This window comes from Pongo pygmaeus, chromosome 16, assembly GCF_028885625.2.
Source record: "Pongo pygmaeus isolate AG05252 chromosome 16, NHGRI_mPonPyg2-v2.0_pri, whole genome shotgun sequence".
NCBI classification, from domain to species: Eukaryota; Metazoa; Chordata; class Mammalia; order Primates; family Hominidae; genus Pongo; species Pongo pygmaeus.
Window position 1 is genome coordinate 23,100,732 of NC_072389.2, and position 15,444 is coordinate 23,116,175.

The window sequence follows — 15,444 nt, forward strand, 5'->3', positions numbered from 1 at the left end:
AACCTCTGACTCCCAGGTTCAAGCAATTCTCCTGCCTCAGCCTCTCGAACTGCTGGGATTACAGGTGGCTGCCACCATGCCGGGCCAATTTTGATATTTTTAGTAGAGATCAGGTTTCACCATGTTGGCCAGGCCGGTCTCAAACTCCTGACCTCAAGTGATCCGCCCACCTCGGCCTCCCAACGTGGTGGAATTACAGGCGTGAGCCACTGCATCTGGCCCATTTTCACTTTCCATTAGCTGCTTTTTTCCCCCATTCATTTCCTACCTTCCTGTGTATGATTTCTGAATTAAATGTATTTCATGTCTTAACCTTCTGAATTGTTTGTTCTCTCATTTTCCATGTTGTTAAGGAAAATAAGAGGCTAAGTGAGACTTATTAAATGTGCATGTAGTTTCTCAGATCAAGATAAATGCTCACCTGTTGCAGAACGGGACTCTGCTCTTGCTTCACCCAGGATGCGTTTCCTAGTTCCTTCCTAGAGTGGGGCCACACCCTACTCCAGCCCTCCAGACCCAGCTCCCTGCTCTGACATGATTCCACCAGACTATTCCAGCTGTCCTCCCTGGACCTAGGTATTTTCCTTTTTTTTTTTTTTTTTTCTGAAATGCAGTCTCACTCGGTGGTCCAGGCTGGAGTGCAATGGCGTGATCTCAGCTCACTGCAACCTCCGCCTTCCAGGTTCAAGCCATTCTCATGCCTCAGCCTCCCAAGTACCTGGGATTACAGGCATGTGCCACCAAGCCTGAGTAATTTTTGTGTTTTTAGTAGAGACAGGGTTTCACCATGTTGGCCAGGCTGGTCTCAAACTCCTGACCTTGTGAATTGCCCACCTCAGCCTCCCAAAGTGCTGGGATTACAGGTGTGAGCCACCACACCCAGCCAACATTTTTTTAACTAAAATACTTATATGAAATTTATTTTATTGTGGTATGTAGTTCAGTAAATTTTGACTTCTATAGATTCACGTAACCCCCATCATCATCAGGATGGAGAAGTTTCATCACCCTAAAAGCTCTCTTGTGCTGCTCCTTTTTCTCACGTGTTCCCTGGCCTCGTATCCTGGCAACCACTGATCTGTTCTCCATCAGTATAGAGTATTCTTTTTGAGAATGTCATGTGAGTGGAACCATATTTTAAGTAACGTTTTGAAACCATCTTCATTTACTCCCAGTTATATGTTTGAGGTTTATCTGCTGTTCTGTGTATTGATAGTTCTTTTTATTGCTGAATAGTATCTCGTCATGTGCATGTACAACATGGTGTTTATCCATTCTGCTACTGTGGGACCTTGTGGTTGTTTCCATTTTTCTTTCCCAATTGTAATCCTGCTGTGAGCATTTCTGTACAGATTTTGTGTGAATATAGTTTCCATTTCCCTAGGATAAAGACCTAGTAGTGTGAAAGTTGGGTCATGTGCTGAACTGTTTTCCAAAGTGGCTGTTTTAGTTTGCCTTCCCGCTGGCAATCTGTCACGTTTCTGTTGCTCTGTGTCTTTGTTAGCACTTGGTGTTCTCAGTGTTTTTTAGTTGAGCCATTCTAACAAGTCTAGTGGGATCTCGTTGTGGTTTTAATTGCACTTCCATAATGGCTAACGATGCTGAATATCATGTTCTTCCTTGCCACTCTTGTATCCTCTGTGAAGTTTCTGTTCAGATCTTTTGCACAGAAAAACTTGTATCATGGAACCAGTAAAATAACCAAGGAGAGGTTGATTAAAGTTCTGTTTATAACCCTAGAAGATTCCTGCCCTAGGGATATGGGATGGCTGAACATAGGACGCCGACACTGGACAGATGAAATAGCAGTTTATTAGTCACACATGCTCACAGCCCTGGGGGTGGGGGACACCACATGCCATTCAGTTAACGATGTGTGTTGTAACTTTTCGGGGAGGGACATTTGCAGAGACTAACGGTATGACATTCTGAAAAGCAGTTACAGATTAAAAAATCTTTAATTCTGCAGATGATAGTGTCGAACCAAGTGGAACAAAGAAAGAAGATCTGAATGACAAAGAGAAAAAAGATGAAGAAGAAACTCCTGCACCTGTATATAGGGCCAAGTCAATTCTGGACAGCTGGGTATGGGGCAAGCAACCAGGTAATCTTCTGAGTTTTGGCACTTTGAAAAGCTTGATCTGATGCTCCTTTTCTAAATGACTTGGATGGATTATTTGTATTTTTTCATAACAATTTAAAAAATGTAATTAAAAAAATTTACATATTGTGGTAAAATATACATACCGTAAAACTTGCCGTTTTAATCATTTTTATGTGTACAGTTCATTGGCATTAAGTATATTCACATTATTGCCCAGCCATCACCACCATCCATCTCTACAACTTTTGCCTTTTCTCTGACTGAAACTCCGTATCCATGAAACACTAACTCCTTGTGTCCCCAAGCAACCACCATTCTACTTTTGTCTCAGAATTTGACTATTCAAGGTGTCTCCTATAAGGGGAGTCATGTGGTATTTGTCCTTCTGTGACTGGGTTATTGAACTTCTTAGGTGTTTGGGGTTCATCCACATGCATCAGAATTTTCTTTTAAAGGCTCAATACTCGTCCATTATATATGTAAGCCACATGTTATCCCTTCATCAGTGGGCAATCAGGTTGCTTTCATCTCTTGACTGTTGTAATGCTGCTATGAACATTGGTTTACAAGTGTCTTGAGTGTCTGCTTTTCATTCTTTGTGTCTATACCTAGGAGTGGAATTGGTCAATAATGTGGAATGCTTACATATTTATTTATTTATTTTGAGACAGCGTCTCGCTCTGTCACCCAGGCTTGAGTGCAGTGGCGCCATCTCAGCTCACAGCAAGCTCCGCCTCTCAGGTTCACGCCATTTTCCTGTCTCAGCCTCCAGAGTAGCTGGGACTACAGGCGCCCCCCACCATGCCTGGCTAACTTTTTTGTATTTTTAGTAGAGACGGTTTCACCGTGTTAGCCAAGATGGTCTCGATCTCCTGACCTCGTGATCCACCCGCCTCAGCCTCCCAAGTTGCTGGGATTACAGGTGTGAGCCACCATGCCTGGCCAATAATGTGGTAGTTTTATGTTTAACTTATTATTGTTGTTTTTGAGGTTGGGTCTTACTCTGTTGCTCAGGCTGGAATGCATTGACATAATCATAGCTCATTGCAGCCTTGAACTCCTGGGCTCAAGTGACCTTCTTCCCTCAGCCTCTCAAGTAGCTAGGACTAGAGGTGCAGGGAATTTCTCATCTTCTCTCTACTGCCTCTGAGTTGGAGATATCCGAGGGAGCCATGGCCCACTGTAAAGTAACACAATGTCCCCACCCACAGGGTTAGAACCCCTCTTCTTGAGGCAGCTCTGAGGGGAGCAGTCACATGTGGAGAGTGCAGGGCTCTGTGTCCAGATGGGGGAAGGGGGTTACCAAGGGGGTTGACCCCCCTCTGGCCAGGTGGCTGCCTTCTGACACACCAGTCTGTCTCTCTAGCACAGTGGCCCCCACACACCCAGCCTGTCAAACCTACAGCCCTCAAGAAGACTTTGGCCAAATCCATGAGCTGCTCCCTCTGTTAAGAAGGAAGCACAGCTGAAGCATGAGGAGGGCGGTAGAGCGTGTATGCTCTGGCCCATCTCCCCACAGTCTGACCAGAAGGAAGGGTCCTTTCAGCCAGGCTTGCCCAGGCTGGGGTTGGAGTGTCAGTATCAAGCCAACGTCTTCTTGCTTAATGGGTGAGCCCAGCTGCTCCCGTGCAGCTGCCACCATAGTGAGGGTGAACCAGCAGGAGGCTCCGCAGCACTTTCAGGCTCAAGCTGCCTGGTGAGATCTACTCTGTGGGCTCTGTAGGCTGGTAGAGGCTTCCAGGAGGAGGAGGGGATGCAGCCATCAGTCCCCACTCCTGGGAGTCATATTTCTGAAAGCTTGGGTATACAGTAAATATTAGGCTGTGGGCTGGTTTATCTATGGATTTCATGTGGGAGGGTTATAGGTACAAGCAGTTTAAAGATGGAAATTTTGAGAGAGCAGGCAGGGATTTAGTGCTGGGTAAGGCAAGCAGTCTTGTCAAAGTAGCTCTTTTGGGGAGGCCAGAATCCTGTACCAATGTCCTCAGCAGGTTCATCAGCTGCTGGAGGAGTGCCGGACAGGATGAAAGCACAGGAGAACTTTCTGGATGATAGAAATGTTCCATATCTTCAAAGGAGGTGGGTTACATGGATAATGCATTTGTTAAAAGTCATCAAAATGTAAACCAGATCTGTGCATTTCACGGAATATAAATTATACCTCAAATCAGAAACATTTTTAAAAAGACAGATGGGCTGGATGCAGTGGCACACGCCTGTAATCCCAGCACTTGGGGAGGCTGAGGCGGGTAGATCACCTGAGTCAGGAGCTCGAGACCAGCCTGGACAACATAGTGAAATCCCGTCTCTACTAAAAATATAAAAATTAGCCAGGGGTGGTGGCATATGCGTGTAATTGCAGCTACTTGGGAGGCTGAGGCAGGAGAATTGCTTGAACCCAGGAGGCGGAGGTTACAGTAAGCAGAGATTACACCACTGCACTAGAGCCTGGGCAACAGAGCGAGACTCCATCTCAAAAAAAAAAAAAAAGGTTTTCAACATTCATTAAAGACAGAATAGCTTGTTATAGATTAGCCTCCCCACAGGAACAGTTAGAAAAACTGGACAAAAATGTGTCCCCCCTCACCATCAAAAACAATTGTTGGAAGGTAATTGGAGACCTCAGCCAGGACTTGAGTGACCAGGCCTAGGAAGTGACCCTGATAGTCTGTAGTGCTTTCCCCCATTTGGTGATTGGTCAACAGTGGAGGGCTAAGAGGCTAAGAAACTGAGTATGAAGTGATAGTTAAGAGGCTGGAGAGCCTAGCTGAATGTTTGGTGCTCTCACAGGGCTGAAATGACATATTGAGAATTTGGGTCCCAGTAAGGAGATGGGACCTTGGTGGGGATCCTGGAAGGGCCACCCCTAAGAATCCAAAAGAATAAAAAATAGACCAGCTGTCACAAAAACTAAAACCTGCTTTGAGCCAGCTTAGTCCCAAACTAGATGAAGGTGATCTGCTTGAACGCCAATTGTGTGCCATAAAGTCAAAGTCAATACTCTCTGGAGGCAGATAAAAGTTTACTAGGTATGCCATAAGACAAGACAACACAAGACTAAACGAGAAAGACCAAGAAAAAAAAAAAATAGAAACATACATAGATATTAGAGTCCTCAAGTAGAAATTTTTTTTTTTTTTTTTTTTTTTTTTTTTTTTTTTTTTTTGAGATGGGAGTTTCACTCTGTCAGCCAGAGAGGAGTGCAGTGGTGTGATCTCGGCTCACTGCAACCTCAGCCTCCCACGTAGCTGGGATTGGTGATCCCCCCGCCTAGGCCTCCCAATGTGCTGTGATTACAGGTGCAGGCCACCGTGCCCGGCCAGTATTTTGCCACAATTTAAAATAAATTTTCTTTTTTCAAGTTTGTTCTCAGACGATATTCACAAGGTCACGTGGCGGCTTACACTTCTGTAGGCCTTGTTGACAGTGCCGGCTTTTAGATACTGATGATCTTCATCTTTTTCTTGTCTCCTCGGTAGAAGAATGGGATGCAGGAGGTGCTGCCTAAGACTGGGCACTCCTGGGCATTCTTCCTTCCACCAAGCAGCTGCATGATCTGTGCAGTGCAGTTGTCATCAGGAGAACCCTCCGTGGCCTCTCGTGCAGGCTTCACGCTGCCAGGGTGGCTCGTATCATACAGATCTTCGGAGGGAGGGAGGCAGGGCTCTGAGCACCGCTCCTCCTGCATCTTCTGCTCTCCCGTCCTCTCCTTCTCCCGCATCTTCTCCACCTGCCCCCGCATCTTCTCCTCCACCTGCCCCCGCATCTTCTCCTCCTCCTCCTGCATCTTCTCATCCTGATCCCACAGCCTCTCCTCCTTAAATCGCAGCCTCTCGTCCTGCTCCCTCATCTGCTCCTCCTGCTTCCGCATCTGCTCCTGCTTCCGCATCTGCTCCTCCTTCTCCTGCATCTGCTCCTCCTGCTTCCGCATCTGCTCCTCCTGCTCCTGCATCTGTTCCTCCTGCTTCTGCATCTGCTTCTCCTGCTTCCGCATCCGCTCCTCCTGCTTCCGCATCTGCTCCTCCTGCTTCCGCATCTGCTCCTCCTGCTTCCGCATCTCCTCCTCCTGCTTCCGCATCTGCCCCTCCAGGTCGCGCATATGCTCCTCCTGCTTCATCATCTGCTCCTCCTGCTTCCGCATCTCCTCCTCCTGCTTCCGCATCTGCCCCTCCAGGTCACACATATGCTCCTCCTGCTTCATCATCTGCTTCTCCTGCTCCCACATCTGTTCCTCCTGCTTCATCATCTGCTCCTCCTTCTTCTGCATCTCCTCCACCTGCTTCCGCATCTGCCCTTCCAGGTCGCACATATGCTCCTCCTGCTTCCGCATCTGCTTATCCTGCTCCCACATCTGCTCCTCCTTCTTCCGCATCTGCTCCTCCAGCTCGCGCAGCTCCTTCTCCTGCTTCCGCAGCCTCTGCTCCTGTCTCCACATCTTCTCCTCCTGCTTCCGTAGCTTCTCCTTCTGATCCCGTAGCTCCTCCTCCTGATTCCACATCTTCTCCTCCTGCAAAGTGTTGGTTTGAACCTCAAAAGGAAATAGACTCATAAGCTAGGTATATAAATGTAATCTATAAAATAACGGTTTTAGTCTATGATTCTTTAAAAAGAAATTTTAAGCCCTAACCCTGAGGTTTTCTGATTTCCCAGGCATGGTCCCAATTTGTAGATTTTTAGCACACTCTAGAGGATTCTATGGCGGGACCAGAACAAGGACCCAAATTTTCCAGCTCTTGGCTGGAGCCTCCCCATACCCTGCATGATCCCTAGACCATGGTCCCAGCTGGATGGGGCTCCCACACCCCCCGGGGCTGCCGCTGCTCACCTGTGGCAGCAGGATTTTGCCTGTCTCCAGTTTCCTTTTTAGCTCCTTGATGTGGAGCTGGATCTCAGACTTTTCAGTTTCTACAAGTCGAAGTTTTTCTTGTAGTTCGGCATTTTTCTCCTTCAGCTCCTCATTGGTTATGCTATGGCCGGAGGCAATAGACAAAGGAATGAACGAAGAACAGAAAGGACCGCTTTGGTGATCGACCCTCTACCCTCGCCCCACAACCACAGAACCGTGGCACTAGAAGGGACCCAGGAATTAAAAGTCCCAGGTGGCAGGCCAGAGAGAAGACATGAGTTGCCTGAGGCTACCCCATGAGTCAGTGGCACAGCCGGCACTGGAGCTTCCCTGTGCACACATGCAAACCTGTATGACCCCCTGCCATGCTCACCTGTACCCCCCACCTCCCAGCACACCACCCACGCTAAGGGCTCTCAGACCTCCCATCCCACCTTCCCCTATCCTACGTGTTCCTGTACAGCTCCAGACTCAAAGCGTCCCTCTCCTTTGTTAACTCCTTGATATACTGCAAATAGAGAAAGGTCAAGTCAGGATACAGCAGGCAGAGGAGCAGCTGACCGACCAGTGATGACAGCTACAGTGACTACTCCACAGTAACACTTGCTCCCTCTCAATCCCACCTGACATGTTCTCAAGGCATTTCCAAGTCCATGGTATAATTTTTTTTTCTTTTTCTTTTTTTTTTTTTTTTGAGATGGAGTTTCGTTCTTGTTGCCCAGGCTGGAGTGCAATAGCGCAATCTCACCGCATGGCAACCTCTGCCTCCCGGGTTCAAGTGATTCTTCTCCTCAGCCTTCTATGTAGCTGGGATTACAGGCATGTGCCACCACACCTGGCTCTCACTTGTTTTTCAAAGAACTCAGTAAGGGTGGAAGGGACAGGGAAAAAGACTGAATTGTTAGCTGGCTAACAGGGGCCCAGAGAGATGAGAAAATTTTACTATTACTGTATACAGCATTATTACAGTAATGCTGCTATTGCTATTATTACTACCACTGTTGGAACCTTTATTGAGTGCTTCACCAGGCCCTAAGCTAACAATCCCATTTAATCCTCACCACCACCATAGGAGACAGTTATCATTATCACCTCTATTGTGTAGATGAAAAACATGGGGTATTAAAGGTTAAGTGCTTGCCTAAGATCACTTAGAGCTGGGATTTCAACACCCAGGTATATCTGATTCTCTAAACCCATTCTTTTGGTGGGGGTAGGGGCACAGATAAGGAGGAGGAAATTAATCCTTTGTTGATTTTTGAAAGAACGATACATTGGCATAGTCCAAACTTCAGAAGGTACAGAAGGGAAATATCTCCCCCCAATACTGTTCCTCTCGCCTGAGTTTTTTATGAATCCTTACAAACATGTTTTATGTATATTACCATAATACGTACACACACAGAGACACACACACACACGTACATGCGTTCCCTCTCTCTACACAAATGGTAACATACTAAAGATACTCTTCTGTACCTTCGTGGTACAAGTACCCTAATCCCCACCAAGGATTTGACCAAGGGCACAGCCAAGTATGGGCAGGGTGGGCACTTGGCCTCGGAGCTCCGTGTCCAGTGCTTGCTCCCCACAGCGCCCCGCAACTCACAGCAGCTGACCCAGCCCCAACCTGCCTCTAACAACCACATACAAAAGCAGCAAGAAATGGCCCATGCTGTCTTCTGGACAGGACACTGCATCCTGCAGAAGGGACCTTTAGGCTCATTCCTCCATCTGTGAAGCTGGGCTCCCAGGGGACCGGGTAGGTGATTGGACTCACCCTGTCCGCCTTCTTGTGCTGTGTGGACACAGCAGAGAGAGCCCGCTGTAACTCTCTTGCAAAGTTCCAGGAATGATGCAGGCATCCTGCCAGATCCTTGGATTCTTCTGGAATGAGAGAGGTTGAGATGCAGCCCAAAGGCCTGTGAAAATGCCAGGTTGAAGGAAGATGGGGTGCCCAGATTCCCACCTTCAAATTTCCTAGCAGCATCCTGGCTGTAATAGAGCGCTGTCTCCAGTTCAGTTTTCTGACACATAAGGATTCGTATGGTATGATCCTGGGCCTTTGGGAGAAAAGACAAGCAAGTGCTGAAAGAGAAGCAAAGAAACCTTCTCCAGATGACAGGAGGGAACTTCACACCCTCCACTCACCTCTAGCTGCCTCCTTAGGGCTTGCTGATATTGGTGGCTTTCCTGCTTTTCCTATAGGAAGAGGAAGACAGAGCTCTTACTAGAGGGAGGCAGAGATGGCACAGCAAGAGACATGCCCCCAGAATGGCACCACTGCCCCAGGACAGGCCCACCCATGGGACCAGGTTATCAGGGACCCTGTGGGGATGGGGTGGAATCTGGGAGGTGAGCCTTCCTCCCCGTACTGGGAGTAGGCGAGACGAGACTGGGGCCTCTACATCTGAGTGCCCCCGAAACCCAGCAGTCATGTCGTGAGCAAAGAAAGAAACCATGTTACTTCTTTCAGCTGAGCTCGGTTCTGTTGTTTCTGTGGGGAGAGTCAAAGGAAGGTGACTGAGGGTAGCCCCTCGATTCTATTCCCCAGGCCAGGAAGCGGTAGGCAGGGGTCAGGAATGGATTTTAAGGGCAAAGTTCTTAGACCCAATGGGAACATGAACTGATCAACTCTCCTTAATGCCCAAAGAAAAAGGATTTGGGTCTTTATTGGTTTTTGCCCACAGCCACAATACTGAAAGTCTGAAACTAGATTCTCCAGAAAAGACAGTAACAGAAACCTTCAGACATGGAATGTGAGAAAAGCCCACCCTTCTGCTAGCTTGTGATTTAGAAAGATGTGTTCATTCAACAAGCATTGAGCAAGCACATAGGGACCAGGGACAGTTCTTCCCAGCTGGGATATAGGACGGAAAAGGCAGACAGGAGCCCTTGGCCCCAAGGTTTCCATTCTAGTGAATCTTTGAATCCCAGAGTCTCAGAGCAAACAGAAACCTCTAATACTCTAACTCTACCTCCTCAGGAAATGGAAGCCCAAAGAGGAGAGGAGTTTACAGCAGGCCCTGGACTAGAGATTAACACAACAACAACAACAGCAACAACAACAACAAATCTGATTTAAGCTTCACACATGTAAGTAAAACATTACCACCCCTATTTTACAGATGTGAAAAGAGAGGTCCAAAGAACTCAAGCAATTTGCCATAAATCGTGTCCCTCGCAGATGGAGAGAGAGGTAGGATTCAAACCCAGAATTCTTAACCAGTATCCAGCAGTTCTTCCTTCCACAATCTCAACAGTTACCCTCGACTTCCCCTTGTGCCCCTTGTCCTCAGGAGACCAGCCAGCCAAGACTCACATCCTCAGGTGAATGGTAACCACCAGAAGTGGTTTTCTCAGGGTTAGTGCCATTATTTATTTTCTTCTGTTTGCTGTCGGTTGCTCCGGTACCAGCACCAGCACTGTTCCACTGATGATCATCTGTAAACTGTGGAAAAGAGGAGCAGTGATACTCATGAGAACTACAAGCTCCTACAGTCACTTTACAGTTTATACAAAATACTCTTATAGACTATCTGATTTAATGCCACCGACAACTGTACAAGGTGTTGTTGCAATCACTTAGTGACTGAGAGAGATTGATACCATGGCTAAAAGAAAGGCAATAATGGAACCGAAACTCATTCTTCTGCCTCCGAGCTCTGGGATTTTGCCACAAATCAGCAGCTGCCAGGGACCAAAACCAGAGGCAGAGGTAGAAAAGTAAAAGTCACGTATCCTCAGGGCAGAAGGCAGCCTTTCTGTTAAATCTGGGAATTGAACAGAAAGAGGACAACCCAAGCTTCATTTTGGAGAGAAGTCTGCTAGTCTCTTAGAAATATATGTGTGACTGTCATCCCTAAGAACATTAATGTTTTGTCTCTCTCAAGAGAATCAAGGGAAAGTGATGCTTCAGAAAGATGCCCCATATGTATCCTGTGGCACTGAAAGTACCCCAGGTTGAGATGAGATGAGGAAGATTCAAGTTGTCAAGTTCAGTTTCCCAAGGTCTCTTCCACAGAAGATGAGCAAATCTCACTTCAAAGATCACTGACTGATGGGCACTCTGGTGCCAGAACCATGGAGAATTCAAATATGAGGTGGAGAACTTAGGAAAAACTGTTGAAGTCTCTCTGGAGAGTAGAAGCCTGGGAGAAAACCAAACCAAACCCGTTCTCCCATTGCCACCCAGAGACACTGTCAACATTTTGAGTTCACAAGGGAGGTGTAGGCTTTTCAAACAGTCAACTTCTGTGTTAAGGGAGTAAGGCAGCCTGAAACTTCTTGATCCTAGGTCACATGGTCCCCACTCCCCTTCCAGATGGAAATTTGTGCTGCAACCAGCGTAACCAGAAACGGGGTGAGAACACTTAGGGGATGGGTCCTAAGATCAAAGGCCAGTCTTGCAGCAATAATGACAGTTCCTAGAGGGACTGTGCCATCAGTACATTCCACTCCTCCGTGGGGTGGTGGGGGATGGGTGACATCAGTGCTATGCCCAAGTTGCCTCTTTGAGATTGGGTTGGGGTTCGCAGGGTTGGGAGCCAGGTACTTGGAGACATGAGCCCAAACAGCCCAAGGAGGTCAGCCATGGGGCAGCGGTAGGCAAGGGCAGAGTATGGAGCGGGGAGCCCCAGGAGTCACCTGCCCAAAGTCACCCTGGGGTGACTGGTGAGGGCAGGTGCTGGGGCATCCAGTTCCTTGGAAACATGAACCTGAAGGGCCCAGGGAGGTCAGTTTTCAGGCAAGAGGAGGTGAGGGCAGAGTACAGAGCAGGGAGTCCCTTGAGTCACCCGCTCAAAGTCAGGTGAGGGCAGGGGTTGGGGCTGACACAAGATTTTGGTTGAGGGAGCCCAGAGGCATTGGGGGGGCCCAGCCTGGTGTACCTCTGGAGTGACACGGACTCTGACAGCTGTTCTGCCATCAGAGGGGGCCTGGGGTTGGGGTTGGGGTCCCGCAATCCTATGCGTTTTACCTTTTCCTTGGCCTCAGGCAATTTGCTCTGTTGGTTTTTCTCTGACATCATGGGGAGAGGAGGGAGGTGGGGTTGGGGCCACATTGGCGTGATCCAGGCAAAGGCAGTGATATGCCTCCAGTCACGTACCACGCAGCTATGTGACTGAGCCAGAGGAGGCGTCACCAGGGTCACACTAGAATGCAGAATAGGGGTGTGGCCTTAATGCTCCAAGCCCATTGGTCAATGAGAAAGATGAAAGGGAAAGGAGGCGGGGTCAAGCAGCCACGTGTCACGAAGGTCCTGTGATGTCACAAGGAAAGGCGCCCATGCAACTGCTGTCCCCAGCCACTCTAGGAGAGGGGTGGGGCTGGCTTTCACTTTCTGAGCTTTAAAACTTTATCACCTTAATTGAGGTACAAATCCTATTATAATGGAAAATTTACAGCATGCTTGATGATTAATAAAGCTGACTATATTATCCAACATTCCAATAAGGTAAAATAATCACAATAATTTCTCTTTTTTGGAAAAAGTTTCTCTTATTCTCCTACATTATTAAGGGTTTTTTTTTTTTTTTTGAAACTAGAGACATGTCTAATATATTTAAAAACACAAAGCTTTTGAGGTGGGTGTGATGGCTCATGCCTGTAAACCCAGCACCTTGGTAGGCTGAGATGGGTGTATCACCTGACATTAGTAGTTCAAGACCAAAATGTTAGTATTTTAGTGTGTATTTTAGTATTTATTTTAGTATTTAATACATCATTTAGGGCTACTTGTAGCCACAGAAAGAATAAATCTGATTCAGTGACTTAAAGAAATAGAGATTTCATTTTTGTCACTTAAAACGTGCAGAGGAAGGCAGTCCAGAGTTCTTTTCAGTTTCCTGATACTTCCTTAGCCATGTTTTTATTCTTTTGGTTACAATGTGGCTGCTGTTTTTCCAGGCCTTGGATTGCCTTCCAAGGAGGGAAAGAAGAAAGGTCAAAAGGCTGAGTCTGTCTCTTTTTAGCTGAAAAACGTAGATTTCTCAAAAATTTTAAGATTATACTGCAATTCAATTTTCATTCTTTTTCTTTTTTTTTTTTTTTTTTTTTTTGAAACGCAGTCTTGCTCTGTTGCCAGGCTGGAGTGCAGTGGCACAATCTCGGCTCACTGTCACAACATCTGCCTCCACGGTTCAAGCGATTCTTCTGCCTCAGCCTCCCTAATAGCTGGGAATACAGGCATGTGCCACCACACCCGGCTCATTTTTTTTTATTTTTAATAGAGACAGGGTTTCACCATGTTGGCCAGGCTGGTTTTGAACTCCTCCAGAACTTGTGATTTGCCCACCTCTGCCTCCCAAAGTGCTGGGATTAGAGGTGTGAGCCACCGTGCCCGGCCTGCAATTTTCATCTTTTGGCTGCAAATAAGTTATGTCACTATTCTCAGCTTGGGGAGTGTTTAGCTCACATATTGCTTCCTCTCTGTTGACAGGTTTTAAGATTTATGAATAGGTACTGAATTTTATCAACTGCTTTTTTCTTTCTTGATTGAGCAATGTTTTTTCTTATCTTTTTATGTTGATAAGGTAACTTAACAGTGATTGGCTTTTGAATGTTTAACATTGCACTTCTGGAATTAAATCAACTTTGTTGTGATATGTGATTAATACCATATTATGTGTGGTTGAGATGGGCTTGCTCATATTTCATTTGGTAATTTTGTACTTAACGTTCACAAGAGAAAGTGGAGTCTAAGTTTTTCTTCTGTTTTTTTTTTTTTTTTTTTTTTTTTTGCCATGGAGTCTCGTCCTGTTGTCCAGGCCAGAATGCAGTGGCATGATCTTGGCTCATTGCAAGCTCCGCCTTCCGGGTTCACACCATTCTCCTGCTTCAGCCTCCTGAGCAGCTGGGACTATAGACGCCCACCACCACGCCTGGCTAATTTATTGTATTTTTTAGTAGAGACGGGGTTTCACCCTGTTAGCCAGGATGGTCTCAATCTCCTGACCTCGTGATCCACCCTCCTCGGCCTCCCAAAGTGCTGGGATTACAGGCATGAGCCACTGCGCCCAGACTTGTGAGGTTTTAATATGAAGTATTAAAGCTATGCTGTTTAGACAATTTGAGAAATGTTTCTTCTCCTATTTCTGACAGAGTTGATGTAAGATGTGTGCTATTTCTTCCTTAAGCATTTGGAAAGAATTCACTTATTAAGCCATGTGAGACTGTAGTTTTCTTTATAAGGTGTTTAATTACAGGTTCAATTACATATATTTGAATATTCATTTTGGTAACCTGTGTTTGCTGAATCAATTTGTTCATTTTATATAAAATTTCAAAGTTGTTCTATTATTCATTTATCTTTTTAAATATTTATAAGGTCTGCAGTTAGAGTTTCTGCCTTTTGTCTGTTTTCTTAATCAGTCTCGCTGGGGGCCATCAATTTTATTAGTGTTTCAGAAAAGCAAACTTTGATTTTATTCATCCCTTTACCATACTGAAAATGTTTTGCTTAATTTCCAAACTTATAGTTCCACTCTGATTAAATATTTGTATAACTAAAACTCTTTGGAATTTGTGTCTTCTCAATGATCAAAAATATGGCTAATTTTTATAAATATTGCTTCTCCACTTGAAAAGGATATGTATTCTGCATGTTGAGTGTAGTGTACCATGTCTCTCAATTAGATCGAGCGTGTTAAATGCATCCTTTAATGATTCTATTTCCTTACTGATGTTTGTTTATTTTTCAGTGGCTGAGACACAGATATTAAAGTTTCCCACAATGATCGTCAACTTATTTCTTTTTTTCGTTTGTTAAGCTTTGTTCTGTGTGTTTTAAGGTTAAGTTACCAAGCATAAACACATTTAGAATTCCTTTTTCTCCCTGCTGGTTGCACCCTTTTTTCATTGGAAATACCCTCTTTATATCTCTCACATAGCTCTTTCATTAGAGTTTTTTTAATATGTAAAAGAAAATAAAGTCTTGGAAGTGCCAAACCTGTTATGCTAAGGGAGACATAAGTTTGGGATCTTAGTCATGCAACACTGCCATTCTTTCTCCCCAAAGAGATAGCTGCCATTTCACAATCCTGTGTGATGGCATTAGACATAAGCCAGGTCCCCACTACCACAAAGGCCACGTACCTCTCCATATGGCCCCCCTTACAAACTGTTCACAGGGACATTCCTTGCTAGCCCCTAAATATTTCAGGATCCATGTCCCCCTATAAAATAAGCATATGCCAGTTGTAACCCTGGCTCTGCAACCTCAGTTTAAGACGTAAAACTGAGTTCTATTCAATCTGACACTGACAATGTTGATTATAGGCTTATCTTCCCAGGTACAGAACAAGAAAATGAGATCAGTCACTCTTCAGGCTACCCTGAGATGGCTGCATAATTGACTCTTTCCTCCCTCTTTTCAAATGTTTACCTTATCTTTGTAAAAGAAGATTTACTGAGCACTAATTAGAGCTTCCTAAGAATGTAACCACCCCTTCACTGCCTGCTCCCCCTCCCTTTCTTCTCTCCTGCCTGCTTTCTC

General features: G+C 45.9%; 2 protein-coding genes across 6 annotated transcripts in view; one reads left to right on the plus strand and one right to left on the minus strand.

The window, feature by feature from the left end:
- Positions 1–14,693, plus strand: part of LOC129014685 (E3 ubiquitin-protein ligase HERC2-like) — a 29,685-nt gene extending 14,992 nt beyond the window's left edge. The window contains exons 10-14 of one of the 2 annotated variants that reach the window (XM_063653184.1): positions 1,970–2,104; positions 4,093–4,183; positions 9,159–9,265; positions 9,937–10,046; positions 13,700–14,693. In XM_063653184.1, coding sequence (XP_063509254.1) covers positions 1,970–2,104; positions 4,093–4,183; positions 9,159–9,265; positions 9,937–9,992 — 389 coding nt within the window. In that variant the 3' untranslated portion in view covers positions 9,993–10,046; positions 13,700–14,693. Of the gene's footprint in view, positions 1–1,969; positions 2,105–4,092; positions 4,184–9,158; positions 9,266–9,936; positions 10,047–10,078; positions 10,150–10,249; positions 10,315–13,699 lie in introns of both variants that reach the window. The other variant, XM_063653185.1, reaches the window with a different exon arrangement.
- Positions 4,951–12,012, minus strand: LOC129014682 (golgin subfamily A member 6-like protein 7). Of its 4 annotated transcripts, XM_054452312.2 has the most exons (8): positions 11,929–12,012; positions 10,273–10,401; positions 9,102–9,152; positions 8,920–9,013; positions 8,731–8,837; positions 7,400–7,458; positions 6,930–7,071; positions 4,951–6,632 (listed from the first exon to the last, which is right to left on the minus strand). In XM_054452312.2, exons 1-8 carry the CDS (start codon positions 12,010–12,012, stop codon positions 5,541–5,543), a joined length of 1,758 nt encoding a protein of 585 aa, XP_054308287.1. In that variant the 3' UTR covers positions 4,951–5,540. The 4 variants fall into 4 exon arrangements, with proteins under 4 accessions (XP_054308287.1, XP_063509253.1, XP_054308291.1 ...); XM_063653183.1 differs by lacking the exons at positions 9,102–9,152; positions 11,929–12,012 and having other exon boundaries at positions 10,273–10,345; XM_054452316.2 differs by lacking the exons at positions 7,400–7,458; positions 9,102–9,152; positions 11,929–12,012 and having other exon boundaries at positions 10,273–11,414.
- Positions 14,694–15,444: the final 751 nt, after the last annotated feature.